This window comes from Globicephala melas, chromosome 2 (genome assembly GCF_963455315.2).
Source record: "Globicephala melas chromosome 2, mGloMel1.2, whole genome shotgun sequence".
Classification (NCBI taxonomy): Eukaryota; Metazoa; Chordata; class Mammalia; order Artiodactyla; family Delphinidae; genus Globicephala; species Globicephala melas.
Genome location: NC_083315.2, coordinates 62,061,381 through 62,081,354, shown reverse-complemented (window position 1 = coordinate 62,081,354; position 19,974 = coordinate 62,061,381). Strand labels below are relative to the sequence as shown.

The 19,974-nt window shown below is 39.2% G+C and overlaps 1 protein-coding gene across 1 annotated transcript in view; it reads left to right on the top strand.

The window, feature by feature from the left end:
* Nucleotides 1-583: 583 nt before the first annotated feature.
* The window catches only part of ARIH1 (ariadne RBR E3 ubiquitin protein ligase 1), a 117,642-nt gene continuing 98,251 nt past the window's right edge, over nucleotides 584-19,974 (top strand). The window contains exon 1 of the mRNA XM_030875053.3: nucleotides 584-1,266. Coding sequence (XP_030730913.1) covers nucleotides 898-1,266 — 369 coding nt within the window. The 5' untranslated portion in view covers nucleotides 584-897. The remainder of the gene's footprint in view (nucleotides 1,267-19,974) is intronic.

Here is a 19,974-nt window from a genome sequence, read left to right as displayed (position 1 = left end):
AGCTGAGTTCAGGAAACGCTTCTTTAAAATGACGTCACTATAGGCGACTTAAAAATCACAGCACGTCTGTACAGAATCAAATGAATTACTCAAAACGAGGTTCACCTGCTACACAGTTTAGACGATCTGCATAAAACAGAATTCACTGAGTAGCCCAGGCAACAGGAATATTAGCTGAACAGCCGAGGTTTTCCTGAAATTACTCCAGGGCGGGCGGGAAGGGTCTCCCCGGCCCGGTGGGAAGGCAACCTTCCCCCATGGATTGCGCGAGGGGCTGGATCCCCATGGCCTGCGTCAAAAACCACCACCTGGGTGGTCCAGGTGCTCCCCCCCAGCCGTCCCCCTCGGTGACCAGGAGGCCACTGACTCCTCCAGTACACCGTCCGCTGGCGTCGGCCCAAAGAGCGACCGCAGCTGGAACCCAGCCGGCAATTCCCGCCGCGCCGCAGCGCGCCGCGCTCCCTGGGCCAGCCCAGGCCGTGGGGTCTCCCCGCACTCTACGCAGGGGCGGCGGGGCGGGGCGCGATTACGTCAAGAGCCGTGACGCGACGACGCAGCGCGGCGCGGTGACGCACGCCCCTTTGTTGGCTCAGTAGCAGTAGCAGCGGCCGTGGAGGTAGCGCTGGGGACTGTTTTCCTTCGGAGGCCAGAGCGGAGCCGTGTCTGACTGAGGCGGGCGGCAAGCGGCCCCCTCGCTCCCTCCCTCCCTCCTCCGCGCCCTCCCCGCCGCCGCCAGCCGCCTACCGCCGCGCCCGGGGAGGAGCCGCGGCCCGCGGGGCCGGAGCCAGGCCTGCGTCCGGACATCAGCCGGAGCCGGAGCGAGAGCCGGGGCCTCGGCGTCCCCGCCCTCTCCCCGCCTCAGGGGCCAGCGTCCGCCGGGCCCCCGCGCGTCGCGCCATGGACTCGGACGAGGGCTACAACTACGAGTTCGACGAGGACGAAGAGTGCAGTGAGGAGGACAGCGGCGCCGAGGAGGAGGAGGACGAGGACGACGACGAGCCGGACGATGATAACCTGGATCTGGGCGAGGTGGAGCTGGTGGAGCCCGGGCTGGGCGTCGGCGGGGAGCGGGACGGACTGCTGTGCGGGGAGACGGGCGGCGGCGGCGGCAGCGCTCTGGGGCCGGGCGGTGGTGGCGGTGGTGGCGGCGGCGGCGGCGGGCCGGGGCACGAGCAGGAGGAGGATTACCGCTACGAGGTGCTCACGGCCGAGCAGATTCTGCAACACATGGTGGAATGTATCCGGGAGGTCAACGAGGTCATCCAGGTGAGGGTGGCCCCGGCGTGGGCTGGACCGGGACGGACCCGGGAGCAGATTCGGGTGGTCCGCGCGGCCCCGAGGGGCAGGCCTGGGCCTGGTGCGCAGCCCAGCCCGGTGCCTCCCGGCCCTGTCTTCTCCTCTGTCTCTGCTGGGGATAGAGCAGACATTCGCCGGGTGTGGGGAGGTGCGCTGGGGGCGGTGCTTTCCAGGTCCTGCTATGGCGGAGGCCTCCGGCCGCCTAAGACTTCTCTTACGGGCAATTCCTGCCCGTCCCTGGGCCGGGTGTCCTTCCTCTGGCCCTAAGAGCGCCTATAGGGGCGGGGCGTAGGTGGGGTGGAGGAGAGCTGGAAGAACTGGGCCCTTAAGACGGTTTCCCCGGCCTTCAGCCTCACTTGAGAACTTTTGGAAGGGGTTAGAGTAGGCCTGAGAGCTGCTTGGTGTACGGTTGCCCCAAGTGGGCACCAGTTAATAAAGAAATGGATCTGCTTGGCAGTCTTAAGTGCCTACTTAAAGGTGGGGGAAGGGAACTATTTCTCGGAAGAGGTGCTGATGGGCCTTCTTTTCTGATGATGAGGCTTCTGCTTGCCTCTTTTTAAGTCGTTGCTGTTCTTTTGGGTCCTGACTACTACTTTTTTCAGTTGTAGCATACTTGAAGCTGTTGGAATAGTTGCTGCAGCTTGCACACCCAGCCTTGCAGCTAAAACCACAGCAAAACGCAGTGTTATTGTGTAATATTGGACAGGACTCTGCTGTGAGTTAGCAAGTGGAGACTTTTTGCTTCTGGGCTCCTTTTCTCTGATAATTTGTATTTCGTGGTCAGTAAGTTGGGCTCGGTTTAAGTTGATAACCACATCTCATTTAATCTTCTCGTGGGTCAGATTTTGCGTTTTTGAGCTTTAGGAAATCAAAGGTTTACATTTATTTGGAGAAAACAATTATGAGGGGTCAGGGGTATGACTGAAGAATAAAAATGGAGTCTTGATTCAGCGCAACTCTTAGAAAACACTAGTTACATGGAATGAAACTGTATATGTGAGCAGCAGGTTACTGTTGCCTTCTGGTATGTCATTTTTTTCCCCCTTAAAATTGGTTGGCCAATATTCACTGGCAAATTAGCAGTATGTCACTGCCTACTTGTTGAGTTTAAATGATTAATAGATTTTTACAGTACTGTTTAGTAAGCGACACTTTCTTTTGGAAGTGGAACCATCTATTTAGGCCTATTTGAAGAGAGTGGTTTGAATAATAGTAAAAAAAAAATCTGAAAATCTAGTGCTATTACTAAAGAGTGGAAATCTCAAATTTTCTATAGAGGATGTAGTTTGAGGAGGAAATTGAAGGGTTGTAGAAGAAAGATAAGTTTTACTGCTCTTTCTGATCCTAAGAATATGACAGTTGAGTTCTTAGGTCGCTAAATTGAGAAATTTTCTTTTTTTGAGGAAACTGAATTTACAGTGAAACCCTGAATTCTCTTTTCATTTATTTATGATATAAAGTATATAGTAAACCTGTATAAAATCTGATGTTTTCAAACTTTGTAGCTAGCTTATTGGCATTTTAATTAGCTTTAAAAATTAATGGATATTTATTATTTAACTTTTTAACTTACATGGAGGTAAATCATGTAGGTAAATCTCATCCAGCTTTTTCAGCTCTTAGGTGTGTCCTTAATCACTGAGGCCAAACCTTACAAGTTCTTTATGTTGCTTCTGGAACAGAGATGTAGCTAATGCATGTGACATCATTTTTTCTTTGTTAGTTTAGGGGAAAAGGAATAAAAGTGGATGAACTGAACTAAGGAGACCTACAAAATACTAGGGATTTTTTTAGGTGTCCTACTTTAATCATGTTTTCATGCTGGATTTTTGATACAACTTTTTTTCCTAGTTTACTTCATGTTAAGCATGCCCGTAAGTAGGATTGCTGAAATAAGTATCTTTCCTTTGTTAAAAGTTCATATTTAGAAACATCAGTAAATCAAAGGATAGGATTTATCCCAGACCGTTTTTTCTCCAAATGGTATACACTAGGCAAATGGTACACTAAACTAGGCTTTGGTTATGTTATAGGTTATTTATGTTAATAGATTTAAACTTAAAAAGTTACACAGGTAACACATTACCTTGTAAGAAAAAACTGATGCTGTAAGGAGCAAAAAAAGACAAAAGAATTATTTTGCTTGCCACTGGGAGAGATACATCAGAATTTGAACTGTAGTAATTGTTCCAGACCTGTGGATACATTGTACATATTTTTTAAAAAATAATAACACAGTCAAACTTTGTGTTCTCTTTATGTTTTCAGTAGAAAAAAGCAGGTTACAAAAACAGGAGTGTCAATTTTCTCCTGTCAATAAGTAATTACTTTTCAAGCGCTTAGACAATTACATATCTAAACTGATTTATTTAATCAATCTGTTATTATTGGTCTTCCTTTTTATTGTCCAGTTTCCATTTTTTATAAACCCCATTGGGACTATGCTTATAGATATATCTTTGAATGTTTTATTTTCTTAGGATAAACTGAATTGCTGAGTCAAAGAATTTGCTTATTTTCAACCATTTGATACATATTACCACATTGCTTTCAGAAAGGTTATCATTTTTTAAATTTGCTTTTTTATTATTTTTAAACTGATGAGGTTGAACTTTTAATGTGTTTATTGGGCACTAGTATTTCTTTCACAAATTGCCCTTTGCTTTTGCTCACTTTACCCCCTTTTGGGATGTTTATCTTTTATTGATTTATAAGTCCTGTTTATATTCATAGAGCCTTTAAGTTTTTCAATTAAAACTAACGTTGGTTTAATATGACAGTAAGTTTTAAGTACGTTTAAAAACCATTGTTTTATTTAGTTCACATCAGGGAGCTTACTGTTAATTCTAGAAAATTTAAATCCCCTTCTTCCCAGTGCTACTTTTGAATCAGTTATGTTAGTGGATTTGAAAATAAATGTGCGGGAGAAAAAGATTGAATGTAAAAAGGATGCCAAGTTAATTTAATCTTTCCTGGGGGAATTTGATTCCTTTTTTGGGCAACAACAGATTAATACTGTTATTTGTAGGTACCTGTGGGTTAGTTATAGTCTTCAATCAAGTAAGTTAACACTTTTTCTTTTAGAAAGCTCTTGGTTTTCTGGCTTTCTGTAACTCTTGTTATAGTTTGTCTAATTTGTTCTTGTTTTATTAAAACTCTTTGTGGCTACTTAGCTTACCTTTTGAACTTTTAAGAAAAGATCAGGGATGTTCTTTAACGTATAGTAATGATAGAGAAGTGCTTAAAGCCCCTAATTTACCTAGCTACATTTACTTAACTAGTATTGTTCATATTAAAGTGGTTAATAATAATACAGTGGTTATCTAACGTAATTGCCTAAATGTCTAAGTAATTTATTAAACTAACACTACAGAACTCTGCAGTTGAGGGATGTTTAAACTTGCTCTTTTGTGTTTCCACAGCAATCTTTAGAAGATGTTGGTTGTACCTTGTGTCTGTGCTGGTCACTCTAGAGGACGTGGTTCTTGCCTAAGAAGCATATGGAGGTGGGGGAACATAGAGGTTCCTTGGACTCCATTCCCAAAGATTGTTATCCATTAGTCAGGTCTGAATTGGAGCCTAAGCATCTCTATATTTTTAGCCACTCTAGTGATAGTTCCGAACCACTAGAATAGTCATAGTTCATCCAGTGTCATGATTTTGACTCACTCAGGGAGAATGAGTAGAGTGAGAAGGTCAAGTAACCCTTAGGAATACCACGTTTAAAGGGTGTGCTGAGGAAGAGGCGCGTGGGACTGTTGGATGTGAGTGGTCAGAGAGGAGGCATAAAGAGAAGTGGGTGGGCATCTTCCTATTATTTATTATTCTAAATAACCTGTTTTAAAGACAACAGAAATATGTAATCTTTATGAGGGAAATTTTCTGTTGGCTGTTGATTTGAAATCTTTATTGTTTCACCCATTTATTTAATTAAAACATTTAATTAAAGAGCTTCTAAGGTGAGGTTTCATGCATAAATTAGAGACAGTATAGTCCAGTGTATTGTGTAGTGGTACAGGAGTCAGTTCTAGCCACTGCTTTTCCTGACTGGCAAGTTAATTTACATCTCAGAACCTTCAGTTTTTGTTTTCCTTTGCCTGATTTTTGGATCTGGGAAGTTAAAACAGGAGTGATGAACTAATAATGGATTGGTCTTTTTTACATTAATGCTTTGTTTTTCTAACATCCTTTAAAAACCTCAGTGAGTTGGAGGTGCTCATTGTTTCCAAGAAATTGAATTCAAGTGGTTGTATCAAGATGAATTTAAATTGGTTAACTTTTAGGGTGGGGGAGAGGGGAAGTAGTGTGTGTGTATGTGTGTGTGTGTGTGTGTGTGTATTTTGAAGCTATTAAGGTGTTTGGTGTGGTTTATTCCTCTTGAACTTTTATCTTTTCCCAGCTGATCTCCTTGAGCTGTAGGCTTTAAATTACATTAATTCTTTTTGAATCTCTTATGGCATTAGTCCTATGAATCAGAAACTGAGGGGGTGGGCTCTGGCAGAGTCTCTCTTTTTTTTTTATTTCCCTCGCGGTAGGCAGACCTCTCGCTGTTGTGGCCTCTCCCATTGCGGAGCACAGGCTCCAGACGCGCAGGCTCAGTGGCCATGGCTCACGGGCCCATGCGCTGCGCGGCATGTGGGATCTTCCCGGACTGGGGCACGAACCCGTGTCCCCTGCATCGGCAGGCGGACTCTCAACCACTGCGCCACTAGGGAAACCCTGGCAGTCTCTTTTAACAAGCATTCCAGGTGATGCTGATGCAAGCTAAAGTTTGAGAACCACTGGTCTAGTTGAAATTTAACAGCAGTGTTTCTCCATTGTAATGACTAGTGATAAATTACTAGAGAGTGGGTTAATGAGGGAAGGCAGATTGTTTAAGAAACTAATAAAAGGAAAATTTCAAGAGCCTGCACAACACTTACTAGGCTAATCATGGAGGGGATTTGTTATCATTACTGTAATCCTTCAGATTAGGGTGGTCTTTACTCAGTTATTGCAAACATGCAAGCCAAACTAGTGACATTTCACATTCTAGGTCGGAACACTTGGGTTTTCTTCCACCCTTCTTCACCCCCTGGGTTTTTGTTTTTGTTTTTTAAACAAAAATAGTTGAGAGAGTTTCTTTAGTTGATACATTGGAAGGGATGTAAGGTCTTGGATACTGTAAATGCAACTGCTCAATACTGTATAACATGTTGAAGAAAATATGAGACTTATTCTCAAGGAGTTCATGGTCTCTGAATTTAGACACTCAAAGCTATTAGGTCAGTGCTAAATGGATAGTAATAGGTGTTCATGGAAGAGAGATCTATGGGTGTTATCTGGAAGATGTCTAGGATTTAGATGGATAGAACAGACTGATAGGAAGCCCTTCTAAGAAATTGAAGTAAGAATGAGGAAAGTGTGTTCCGGTGATGGTGAAGTCAGCTCAGGTAAAACAGAGTTTGTTAGTTATGGGTGATACTGTTGTAGAAGCTGGGAGGTTTGATACTATGAACAAAGGTAGGCAGAAGTCACCAGGTTAGATTACTTTCTTCTGGATTTGACCTGTGGCAGCTGTATGTATTAGTTATCTTTAGCCCTATATTTCTACCAAAACTTAGTGGCTTAAAAACAACAAACATTTATTATCTCACATTTTCTGTGGACCATGATTCTGGCTTCACCTTAGTTGGGTGCCTCGTCTCAGGGTCCCTTATAAGGCTGCAACCAACATATCAGCTAGATTGCAGTTATCAAGATTTGACTAGGGGAAGATCCCCTTCGAGGCTCACTCGTGTGGCTGTTGGGCAGGCCTCAGATTTTTCACTGGCTGTTTTTTGGCCAGTTCCTGACATGTGGGCTTCTCCAGAAAGTGGCCTACAACACAGTAGCTTCTTTCCCGTGGGGCGGGTGCCGGGAGGGGTGTGTGTGATAGAGAGCCCCCAAGATGGAAGCCACAGTCTTTTATAACTTCATCTCAGAAGTGATCCCATCCCTTCGCCATATTATACTTGTTTTGAGTGAGTAAGTCCAGCTCACACTCAAGAGGAAGGGATTACACGGAAGTAGGAAGACGAGGAGGTGGATCCTGGGGGCCATTTTACAGGCTACCTACCATGATATATATAATCTGGCTCAGTCAAGAGGTGAATGAGAACTACTGTATAATGTTTATCCAATCAATTTATATACAAATGGGAGGGTATTACGTTAATTTGGATTTTTTAGTTTTGAATAACCATAAATTATTTGTGTTTGGCTTTGCAAAGTATTATATCTTTAAATGATAAACATTCCTAATTACCTTTCAATGGCTGAGATTGAAAGAATAATTTGCAGCTTCTTAGATTTGGCAGGAATCTGAGATTCTCCAGTCGTTTGTTTGTTTGTTTTTAACTTTAGCTACATAGTGGAATCACCTGGGAATTTTCATCACATTTTAAATTTTGAGATAATTGTAGAGTCACATGCAGGTGCAAGAAATAATGCAGAGAGATGCCGTATACCCTTTTTACTGATTTTTCTACAGTGGTAACATCTTGCAGATCTGTAGTATAATATAATCAGTATATTGACATCGATGCAGTCTACTCATTTTATTCAGATTTCTTTACTTGAGGATTTAAAAAAATGCTGGCACTCATAACCCAAGACTAAGCAAATGGGCCTCTGGGAGTTCGCACCAGGCATTGTCATTAAACAGAAGTTTTCCCTGGTTTATTTTAATGTACAACTAGGGTTGAAAGCCCCTGTTGTTGTCCAGTGTCTCTAATAATCCTCTCTCTTTAACATTCCGGTCTGCTTAACTATGAGTAAATGACAGATATTTTGTGATGTAGCTCATTCTAAGTTTAACTCTTGATTTAGGGAGAAAAAATGGAATTAGAATCTGTTTCCATTTTAACTTTGACCTGTTGTTCCTAGGGTGGCCCTTTGGATGAAGGTTTTTATTGTTGTTTTCTTAACAATTATTGTTTGGAAGCATGAAGGAAAAACTTTTCTTCTTGAAGTTAGTCAATCCCCTTTTCTTTGTTCCTTTTATGACAGTGAACCAATATCTTTGAATATGTAGGTTGCCTACTTCTCTGTTTTTCCATTAGACACTTTTCATAGGTATAGAATCACAGGCCCATAACTTTGTTAAGATCTTTCTTTCTAAATAAATAAATAAATTTATTTATTTATTTAGGCTGCGTTGGGTCTTTGTTGCTGCGCTTGGGCTTTCTCTAGTTGGCGGCGAGTGGGGGCTACTCTTCCTTGCGGTGTGCGGGCTTCTCATTGTGGTGGCTTCTCTTGTTGCGAAGCATGGGCTCTAGGTGTGAGGTATTCAGTAGTTGTGGCACGCAGACTCAGTTGTTGTGGCTCGCAGGTTCTGGAGCGCGCCGGCTCAGTAATTGTGGCGCACGGGCTTAGTTGCTCTGCGACATGTGGGATCTTCCCGGACTAGGGCTTGAACCCGTGTCCCCTGCATTGGCAGGTGGATTCTTAACCACTGCACCACCTGGGAAGTCCCCTTTGCTAAGATCTTGACTATCTTGACACACTGTGTTACTATGTACCTTTACAAATAGCTTAATTATTCCCATTAAATGATGGGATAAATGGAAGAATGAGTAGTTAGGCTGACATTTGATGATCACTTACTAGGTGAGAGAATAATCTGTAATCCGAGGCTGCTTCTAACCTGGGATGACTGGATCCTTTGGAGTCCATGGAGATAGTAGTGGCAGTCCTTGCCTTATTTTATTTTCAGTGTTTAAAAAAGCCTACTGTATTTAAAACAAAGCAAATCGAAACTGCCCAAGCTAATTAAAATGCGGGCCAGTGTTAGATCTTCAATTCCAAAAGAATGGCACATTTTATAGAATCAGTAGATTTCTACAATCGTGTAATTTAAGTTTCTTCCTAAATTTTAGCTTCTTCCTAAATTTTTATTCACCCAGTGATAGGTAGTCATCTGGCTTGATCTTGAATAATATTTCTTGATGTATCTTGGTGCATAGTAGATACCCAGTTGGTATTTGAATTAAATTAATGGGTAGTTTGGTATCTTAGAGGCAGTTTTAAAAGGTCTTACTGAGCTAGCAGCTGCTCTGGCAGATTAACTTTCAGAGCCCTACTTTTTTTCATTTTTAAAAGTGAGAATGCTAGTATTAAGGCCAAATACTGCATTGGGAGTTTTTTCGTGTAGTTTTTTTTCCTGTAATGTAAACTTGCTGAATAGCATTTTTCCTTTTTCCTATGTTCCATTTAGAAGAAGTGTCACAGTGACCTGACACTTAATACATTTTGGCAAAAACTACAGCAGATAATGAAGTATTAGGTAACATTTCCTTATTACTAAGACATTTGTTTAGACAATGCTAAGAATAGGTATAATCTCAGACACTTCTCCCCAGGCTTGCTTTGCTATCTCCTTTGAAACTGTCATACTTCTAATTCAAATATTAAATGATTTCAATTACTTGGTAATATATATCCTTTCTCAATCACAGTTGTACATTTTTTAGGGGTTAAATATAAGCTAGAGACTGAAGTATTTTCTGATTCTCTTAGCAAGTGTTTATAAGTAAAAACCTCTAATATGGATACATTGAAACTTGTGACATTTTGGACAGATATTTCTCTGAAACCCATTTGAAACCCAAATTTATTGCCTTCTCTCCTTAAGGCTGTTCTTCCTTCGATTGACTTGCTAGTTAACGATTCTTGGAATTTGAAAGTCATCATTGATTTTTCTTTTGCCCTGCATTTCCCATATCTAATTAGCCCTGATCAAGTTATCTCTGAAATTTATGTTATTCCTCTCCTTTTTACTAACTAAGCCTAATCTAAGGCCTTTTTTTTTTTGTCTCCCCATGCGGCTTGTGGGACCTTAGTTCCCCAACCAGGGATTGAACCCCTGGGCCAAGGCATTGAAATCCAGGAGTCCTAACTACTGGACTACCAGGAAACTCCCTAGGGCCTCTTTTTATTTTGCCTTTTTGTCCCTGGGCTTCCAGTCTGTCTGTCATTACTACCAAATACAAATATACTAGTCATTTTCCTGCTTAAAAAAAAGAGAGACTTCATTGTCCTCCCTGCTGCCACACACATTTCCTATTATACATCCGGTCTAGATTCTTTAATACGGTGTTCATGGCTTCCCCATCTTGATTTCAGCTAATTTTTTCACTCTTGTGTTGTTCCCGATTCTCCCACAACCCCAACTGCACTACTTATAATTTCTTAATATGTAATACACATTTATGTTTTACTGTTTTTGCTCATGCTGGTCCCTCTTCTTGTGATGCTCTTTCTCTTTTTAACTGCCTGATATAGTCCTACTCATACTTTGCTCAGATATGACGTATCTCTTACCAGGTCCCTCTTCTCTACCATCACTGCTTTCTTACCTGTGTTTGCATAGCACCTTGTAAGGATGTTTGGTGTGGCCTACATGAGGCTGTAATATAGCTATCCCAATACCTAAGTCACTAGCTAGCTATGAGGGTTTTGAGGGTGAGAGCTGAGTTTTCATCCATAGCATATGTCACACTAACAGTCTGTGACATAGTAGAAACTCAGTGAATACATACTGCAGTTTGTCCTTTTAGCAAATGCTTGCTTCTTTGGTTTCCTTATCTGTAAACCAAAGGGAGCCAGACACGATTTTCTTCTGGCACTAATAAATTATTTTATGATTTCTAGATAACACCACAGTAATAGTGTAAGAAGATGGCAAGAAAAAAGTGTTTAAATTCCGGGAGGGCAAGCTTTTTAAGGCCTCTGAATATATAGCAACTGTTTTAGATTAAACTTTATTATTTGCATATAGTTCCCTGGCACTTTATATGAACTGAGAGTTATGTTAAAACACCTGAGTCCTTCTAATACAGTAGTTCTCAAAGTATGGCCCATAAGAGGAAAACTTTTTAAGACATTACTTGCCTTTTATAATGTGCTGGGATTTGTACTGATGGTGCAGAAGCAGTGGGTGGGTAAAACCACGGGAACCTTAGCACAGGTCAAATCAGTGGCACCAACTATACCAGTAGTCATTTTCTTTTTCACTGCCATACACTCAGTAAAATTGTCGGTTTCACTTATTGTCCTGGGTGAAGCAGTAAAAATTATTAGTGTTATATCTTATCCCTTAAGTACACACATTTTCTTAATAGCTTATATGGCAAAATTGGTGGTATGCCTAAAGCACTTCTGCATACTAAAGTACAGAGGTTGTCTTGAAGAAAAACATTTGTGCATTTGATTTGTGAGCTGAACAAGCTGCCTGTTTTTACTTGAAAAAATGGCTGGCAAACTGGTTATTCAGACAAATGTTTGTAAATGTTTCTTCAAAATGAATGAAATACACCTGTTATTTTAAGAAAAACTGCTTACAGTATTTGTTGCCAATGATAAAATATTTAGTTTTTAAGTGAAAATTAGAATTTTGGAAAACTTACATCTGCCATTGTGAGGCTGAGAGCTTCCTGATGAAATACTGTATAATATGTCAGCATTTAGAAGATCTGCTTAACATAATGAACCAGTATTTTCCAAATGACCAATTTTCCAGTGATACCAATTGTGATATTTCACAATCATGCATTGGTAAATGATCCATTCAGAGTTCAAGACTGGATTTTAATATAGCAAGAATAAGAAAAGTTCTCTGATATGGTTTCAGATTCTATTTTACAACTAGCCTTTAAGAAATGACCACTTTTTGAGTTTTGGTGTAATATCAAAAGGAATATCCGTACTTATCTGAAAAGGCTATAAAAGTTCTGCTTTTTCCAACTACATATCTTTGAGAGGCTACATTTTCTTTTTTCTTTAAACAAAACAACATACTTAAGGATTGAATACAGAAGCAGATATGAGAATCTGTTTTCTGTTTAGCCAGATATTAAAGAGACTTTAAAATAGTGCATTTTTTTCACTTTTTTGTTTTAGAACATATTTTCATAAAAATGATTTTTGTATTAACATATAATGGGGTTTATTACTGTTACTTTTTGATGAATTAATACGTATTTTAAAAATTATGTTTTGATATCTAACATCATAAATATTGATAGTTACAATTCGCATAAGCAAAACTCTTTGGCACCTTCAGTAATTTTTAAGATGAAGAGGGGTTCTGAGACCAAACAGGTTGAGAATCACTGCTCTGATATTCTGAAATATTTCTGAATCACTAAGGAAGCATAGTATTGGCGTGCAAACAGGAGATATGACTAACCACGTTATATGAGTTTATTGTAAATTAGCAATGGGTTATATATGACAAGTTAGGAATTACTGCTGATTAGGAATTACTACTGATAATTCAGAAACATTTATATATAAGCTATGTTAGATGCTGTGGGGGATATTAACAGAAATATTAGAAATGTGAATCATGAGGTATTACTAGTTTGGGAAAGATGTTTGGAAATAGAATGAGATGCTTAATATTTCAAGGAGGAGCTCTCAGAGATACCACCTGACATATTCCATTTGTTAATCTGTTTATATTCTGACTTCTTACATTTCAGTGAAAGCTGTATGAGAGCAGTGACTTTGTTTTATTCATTGCTGTAGTCGCAGTGCCCAGAACAGTACCTGACACATAGTAGGCTCTTAGTAAACATTTTTTGTGTAAATATTTTAATCTCACCCCCGTCCTTGAAGAATATTTTGCTATGTTTGTAATTTTAGGTTGGTAGTAGTTTTCTTTCAGCACTTTAAAGATTCCATTGTTTCCTGGCTTCCATTGTTTGCAGTAGGAGGAAGCTAAGGAATCTTTAATCTGGATGTTTGTAATATTTTTTACTTTGTGTCTAGTTGTGGTTTTCTTTGTGTTTATCTTGCTTTGTGTTTTCAGATCCTTTTGAATCTGTGATGTCTTAAGAGTTTTGGAAATTCTCAGTTCTGCCTTTATCCCCTTTCCCTCTGAGAGTCCAGTTACACATACATTAGAGGTTTTGTTATTTTCCGTATGTGTCCAATGCTCTTTTGTGCATCTTACATCCTTTTTTCTCTGTGCTTCAGTTTGGATGATTTCCATTGATTTATCATCTGGGTCTCTAAATCTGTCTTCTCCTTTGTCTGATTTACTATTAAACACCCCTCAATTAATTATTAATTTCAGATACTATATTCTAGAGTTTCCATTTGATTCTTTTTTTATAGATGCTAATTTTCTGGTGATTTCTTCTTTTTCATCTCTTTTCCATCTTTTGTTCTATTTTCTCCAGCATATTAAGAGTTTATTCCTAAAAGTTTTGTCAGCTAACTCCAATATCTGAATTATCTGTTAGTCTTTTCATATTATCTTTATTTTCCTCCCAGTTTTCAGTCAGGTGTTCCTGTCAGTTGACATACTTTGATTGCATGCTGAACACTGTATATAAACTATTTAGAGATTCTGGATGATGATGGATTCCTCCAGAGAGGATTTTTATTTTTCCTTCTGCTTGACAGTGAGAGTGATGAATGGTTGCCTTAATTCAATAAGGCTGAGTTCTAGCCCTGTTCAGTTTCAGTTTATCTCTTATCTGCCATTGGCCTTTTAGAGTCTTCAACTAAGAACCTGGTGTTTTCCTCAGCAGTCCCTCCCCTAGTGGGTCCCAAACTTTAATCATTGCCCCTCTGCCTTTCAGAGGTTTTAGATTTTTAGTCTCGGCCCTGTGCAATCCCAGGATTCAGTAAATGCCCTGGGTGGAAGACCAAGTGTTCCTCCATTCATTGAGACATCCCTTCAAGTCTCAGTGTTAGTTTCCTTTTGTTGTTGTAATAAATTAACACAAAGTTAGTGACTTAAAACAACAGAAATTCATTATTTTACAGTTGAGAAAGTCAAGTTCAAAGTGAGTCTCACTGGGCTAAAATCAAGGAGTTGGCAGGCTGTGTTCCTTCTCGAGGCTCTAGAGGAGAATCTGTTCCCTTGCCTTTTTCTCTTCTACAGGCTGCCTGCATTCCTTGAACTAGAATTCCAGCTAGAAAGTATGACATTTTAAAGATTGCAGTAAGGAATATCTTAGATTTGGGAAAATAACAGAATGGGGGAAAAAAGATCAAATTTACTCATTTTTATGTAAGGGGAGACTCACAAACCATAGACAAAAGTGGTAATGATAGCTGATATTTATAAAACATGCTAGAGTGTCTTCATGTGTATTCGTTACAAAATCCCAAGAAAATAGCATTATCTCCATTATATCGATAAGTAAATTGAAGTTAGGGAAGCTGAGAAATGGGTTTATCAGGGAAGCTCAGGAGTTTCTCTGTTAGAGACTGGTGGAGGTCATTGGAACTGGGTCTTTTTTTTTTAAAATTTATTTATTTTTGGCTGCATTGTGTCTTCGTTGCTGTGCAGGGGCTTTCTCGTTGCGGCGGGCTACTCTTCACTGCGGTGCGCGGGCTTCTCATCGCGGTGGCTTCTCTTGTTGCAGAGCACAGGCTCTAGGCACGTGGGCTCAGTAGTTGTGGCTTTGCAGGCTCAGTAGTTGTGGCGCACGGGCTTAGTTGCTCTGTGGCATGTGGCATCTTCCCAGGCCAGGGATCAAACCCTTGTCCCCTGCATCGGCAGGCGGATTCTTAACCACTGCGCCACTAGGAAAGTCCTGAAACTGGGGCTTTTTGACTTTTAAAATAGAAGTTTTTTCTGCTGTACCAAACTTTTTCAGATTTTAGTTGGACCTTTTGACTGACCCAAATTCTCGTACTTAGGTTTTCTTTGTATTTGTATACTGAAAGCTTTACAGTCCTAAAAGAATCTTTCATTTTAGCTAATTGACTGATTTTAAATGAGTCTCTTGTATTAGTTATCTATTGCTACATAAAAAATTACCCTAACACTTAGTGGTTTAAAACAGCAAACATTTACTGTATTATAGTCTTGAGTGGTTTAGCTGGGTAATTCTGGGTCAGGGTCTCTGATGAGGTTGTAGTCATCCTGTCAGCAGAGGATGCATTTATCTGAAGGCTTGGTTTGTGCTGAAGAACTGCTTTCAGGATGTACAAAGATGAGTGGAGAACATTCCTTCCTGTCTAGGGTTCCTAGTCTAGGAAGGGCAGACATGTAAATAAATCCTTGATTATAAAGTCAATAACTCAGGACCTATCATGCCCACTTTTATCCACATGTAGCCTGATCTCAATTATATCCTGTTTCTTGACTTGCCCTGGCCTGGTTTTCATAGTTGAGTATCTTAGTGTACTGCCATTACCCAGAAATCCCACACCTACCAGTTTGTCTTTGAGGTGTTATTTTTACATCAGGTCAACCCTGACATGTTTCACGTTTGTTGTGGTTTGACCCCTCTTTGCTGCTTGGTTAAGGAAAGCCCTGCCTTGCAAAGAAGAGACTAGTTGGTGTTTAGGAAAGAAGGAAAGTAGTCCTTTGTGTGGATAAGTAGAGTCTTGTTAGAAGCTATTAGAGTTATTGGAAGGGTCTCATTAGCAAAATCAGAAAAATTGAAAGAATGTGAAAAGGGTGATATTGATGGAAAATGGAGCCTTGTGAGTGTAGTGTGGTCGCCACAGATTTTTCAGGAAATGCTGAATGTCTCCTTTTTTTTCCTGAGTGGTCATCCTGTTCAGTTTATGACAGTGTCAGAAATGTTCATACTTGGTCTAAGTTTATGGCCTGAGAAAGTATACCAAATCTTTACCAATCATGATAAGCAGTAGGAATGGGACAGGAAATGGTGCTTATGAGGAACCTACTAAGCCTAGGGATTCTGAGCCTAGGAGGTTCCAGTAACTAGGTTACCAGAGGATGCAGATTAGGAGAAAAGATTCTAAGCATGATAGATCAGACTTTTCATAATTTGACCTTTGGCTACCTTATCTGTCATTTCTTCACACTCATCTTGACATAGCAAAATAGTGATAGTCCCTGTGAAATTTTTCTTTGTGCCTTTGTAAGGCTTTTTCCTTTGTTTCAAATGCTTTTCTCCTGATAAACTCATTAATACTTTATGACTCACCTTAAACATCATTTCTTTGAATCTTTCCCTTTGAGTGGGTCTCAGGATTTTGTATAGACTCCTATTTAAAAAATAATCTCTATTATTCTCTTGCTAAATAGACTCTGAAAATCCTTGAAGGTAGGATCAGTGTATTAATTTTGGTATTCTCATTGGCCAGCACAGGTCTTGGACCATAGCTGATAAACATTGATTTGAAGAGTCAAAATTGAATATGAATGAGTTTTCTTATTGATTTTATTATTGATAAAAATAAGTCTTGGTACTATCCCTATGTTTTTAATTTGTGAATTGTTCACATTCCTCTTCTGTTGACTTCACTGAATTAACTCTTCTCTCTTTCTCTGATACATTTTCCATTTTTTGTTCTTAACCAGTTATTTAAGGGGATGTTAGTCATCACAACTCTTCTCTGAAGTAGATGGTATTTTTACTATTTTATAGATAAGGAAATGGAGACTTAGAGGAATTGAGTAACTTGCCTAGGATTTCATGGCTAGGGTCAGAACTCAGTATTTTATATCATTAAATATAAATAAAACATATATGAATGTTATTGTCTTGTGTGCTGCGTATTTTCTGTTTGTCTCTCCAGACCTGTTCTACCTTTCTGTCTCCAGCTTTGTATGCGCCAGGAGACTGACTTGTACAGAGTGAGTCAATGGGCTCTGTTTTGTGACTTCAGTGCTGTTGCTTATGAATCCAAATAAATAATAAACCAGAGTGATATAGAGGCAGAAGTCTACTATTTACAAGCCCCATTTAAACTTTCCAGCCTACATATATACCACCTTCAAGAAAATTTCAAGCCAAAATTGCTATTTATAACATTTACTGTTTTCTAGTCCAAATTAAGCACTTAAAAACAAAGTTTTAACATTAATTCTACATATTTGATGGATGTTATAGAATGTATATATAATGTAAAATTTATTTGTGATTTATATATGAAATTACGAACTGAGACCAGTGGTCCACAAAGTCAGCATTCTCCTGACAGAAGCACCAAGAGATTCTGGGAGAATGGCATTGTGAAATTGTTATGGATGCGCTGGATAACAAATGCTTTATATATTTAAAGGGAGATAAGCTGACTTGACTTATTTTGTTCCATAATGAGAAAATATTTCTTTTGTGACGTTCTTAGAGGAGTGTATTACTGATAACTTACTATTTAAACTCATTTAATATGGAAGTAATATTCCTTTGAAAAGAGAGTATATATATTACTTACCAGTCTAACTGACTTTTTAAATCTAATAATTCCGTTTCATTGGCCCTAAACATTTTGTCTGTTTTCTATAATCATCTCAATTCACATTGCATCAATGTAGTTAACACTGGGTCCTTGAAATATATGAGTACCTGAAGCTTGATTTATAATGTTGCATTCCATGCAACTGTAAAGCCAAAAGGGTGAAAATAGGACTTTAAAATTCACAAAAATCCTCTAGGCACCCTTAGGAATGCAAGCATAATACGTAAACAATAGCTAAAGAATGAAGGATGACAGTAAACTTGCCTGATATTTGTTTCATGTCGAAGTCAACACAATTTTTGATTCACATAGAGTAAGACTAACAAGGATGAAAAGGATCTTTAAAGGTTATGCTGGCCAACAACTTACCAAGTATACCACCTCCCTGTTAAGTGATCCCTTTTAGGGTTAAGAGTAGCTTAAGCCTATTCTTGAACCTCCGCAGTGACTTAAACTCCCACAGTCACTCTAGAAGGGAGCGCATTTCATGTTTGAACAGCTCTGATTTTGAGTTTTTCCAGGTGTTAATACCTGTCTCTCTGTAGCTTTTTACTTGAACCTACCTGCTTCTAACCCTTCCTCATGATAGCCTTTCTATAAGTTTTAAAGAACTGTTTATCATATTGTAGATTACCAATGTGTTAAAACTATATCCAGGCTAACATTTTTTGTGTGTGCAGAATCCAGAATAAAGCTTCTGCTTCACTTCTTATGGATTGTTGAGTGAAGATTATTATGAACTGGTATTTTGGATTCAGGCAGATGCAGATGTTTGTTCATACCCTCATTGCAGACATTGGCAGGTTTTGCAGTAACAAGTGGATAGATAACTCATCTTGATGTGTTTCTACTATTAATAGTTTTGGGGTTTTGAGTTCTGCATATTTCCTCTGACTCAGCATTTATAAAAATAAAGGCAGTTGCTAGACAGTGTTAACAAGTCAACTCTGAATAAACTGTTTTCTACTGCCTTTTTTTAAGCTTCTGGATCAGTTTAAGTGAAGAATACTCTGAAATGGCCATGCAAATTTCATATCTTTGTGAATCAGGGTTTTCATTCTGTGTAACCAAAACAAAATACAGAAATACGTTGCATGCTGGGGCCAAAATGACTGAACTCTCCTCCATAACCTCTGATTAAAAAAAAATTGAAACAGCTTTAGTATTCTAAGACTTGATACTTTTTTTTTTTTAGGATTAAAAAACTTTTGTTTGACTATGCATATATTTTCTTGGCTCAAAATTCAAAAAGTACAAAAGATAAAAAAGTAGAAAATCTCCCACCTTAATATCTTAACTACCTGCTTCCCTCCCTCAGAGGTTATCACTACTATTACTATCTTTATTCTTAATACTTTTCTCTTAAAAGTAGAACCTCCACAGTTCCCCTAACCTGATTTTTATCCTCCATTTAAGACCCTAAATATCGTGATTATTTTATGAATTTCTGAGGTTAATGGGATCCTAAAAATAATGCTTCAGTTTAATTAGAGAACAGTATATAAGTTGAGTATTTGATTGATTTTTTACCTAGTATTTTTTTAGTGGCTACACTGTGCTGGGGGAATACAGATACTGGACAACTCTTTAAGGAGGCTTGTCTAAGTAAATTATAATACAGTGATATGTACAACAGTAAGTTTACAAGGTCAGAGAAGGAATGTTAGTGCTGTTTTCTGGGAAGGACTGACAGATCCTGGTGGAAGTGGGTCTGAAGCTAGGTTTTGAAAAATGAATAGTAACTCACTAGGCAGATGGGGTTGGAGATGGCATTCCAGACAGAGGAGGAAGATTAATGGAATGTACAAAGCCAGAAGCTATTAATGGTCTAGGTTGTTGAATGAACAATAAGGAATTGAAAAGATTGCTAAAATTATTGGAAAGTAGTGTGGTAGGAGCTGGGGCTAGACAGGTAGGCAGTTTGTGAAAGGCTTTATTTTAGCATAGTGCTAAATGAGATGGGGCCAGTTGAAACAACTATAAACTTTTAATATAGGATTAGTGTTGAGAAGAACCACTTTGTTGGCAGTATAGGGAGTAAATGAGAACAGGATGATATTAGGAAGCAGGGAGAGTAGTGAGAAATGTATTACAATAATCTGAGCAAGAAATATATGATGAGGTTAGCAAGGCAGGAATGGAGAGGTGGGAGAGGTATTCAAGGTATTAGGAGGGTAGCATCAGTGAGAATTGGTGGATTATTTTATTAGGAGATAAAATAGTTCAGTGGTTAAGTCTTTGGCATCATATAGAACTGTTTAGTTCCAACTTTGCCTTTTATCCGCTCTATGACTTTGTATCAGTTATTTAACTTTAATAAATTGTCTTTCCTCATGTTATAATGTAGCTGAAGCTTTAAGTAGCCTTCCTTTAACTAACCTTCTGAATTAATAGTTCCTCTCCATTCCCCTAGTAAAACAGACCTATTTGATGTCCATGGCAAGCTATCAGCTTGTTGGCCTTCCTAGATAAGTAAAA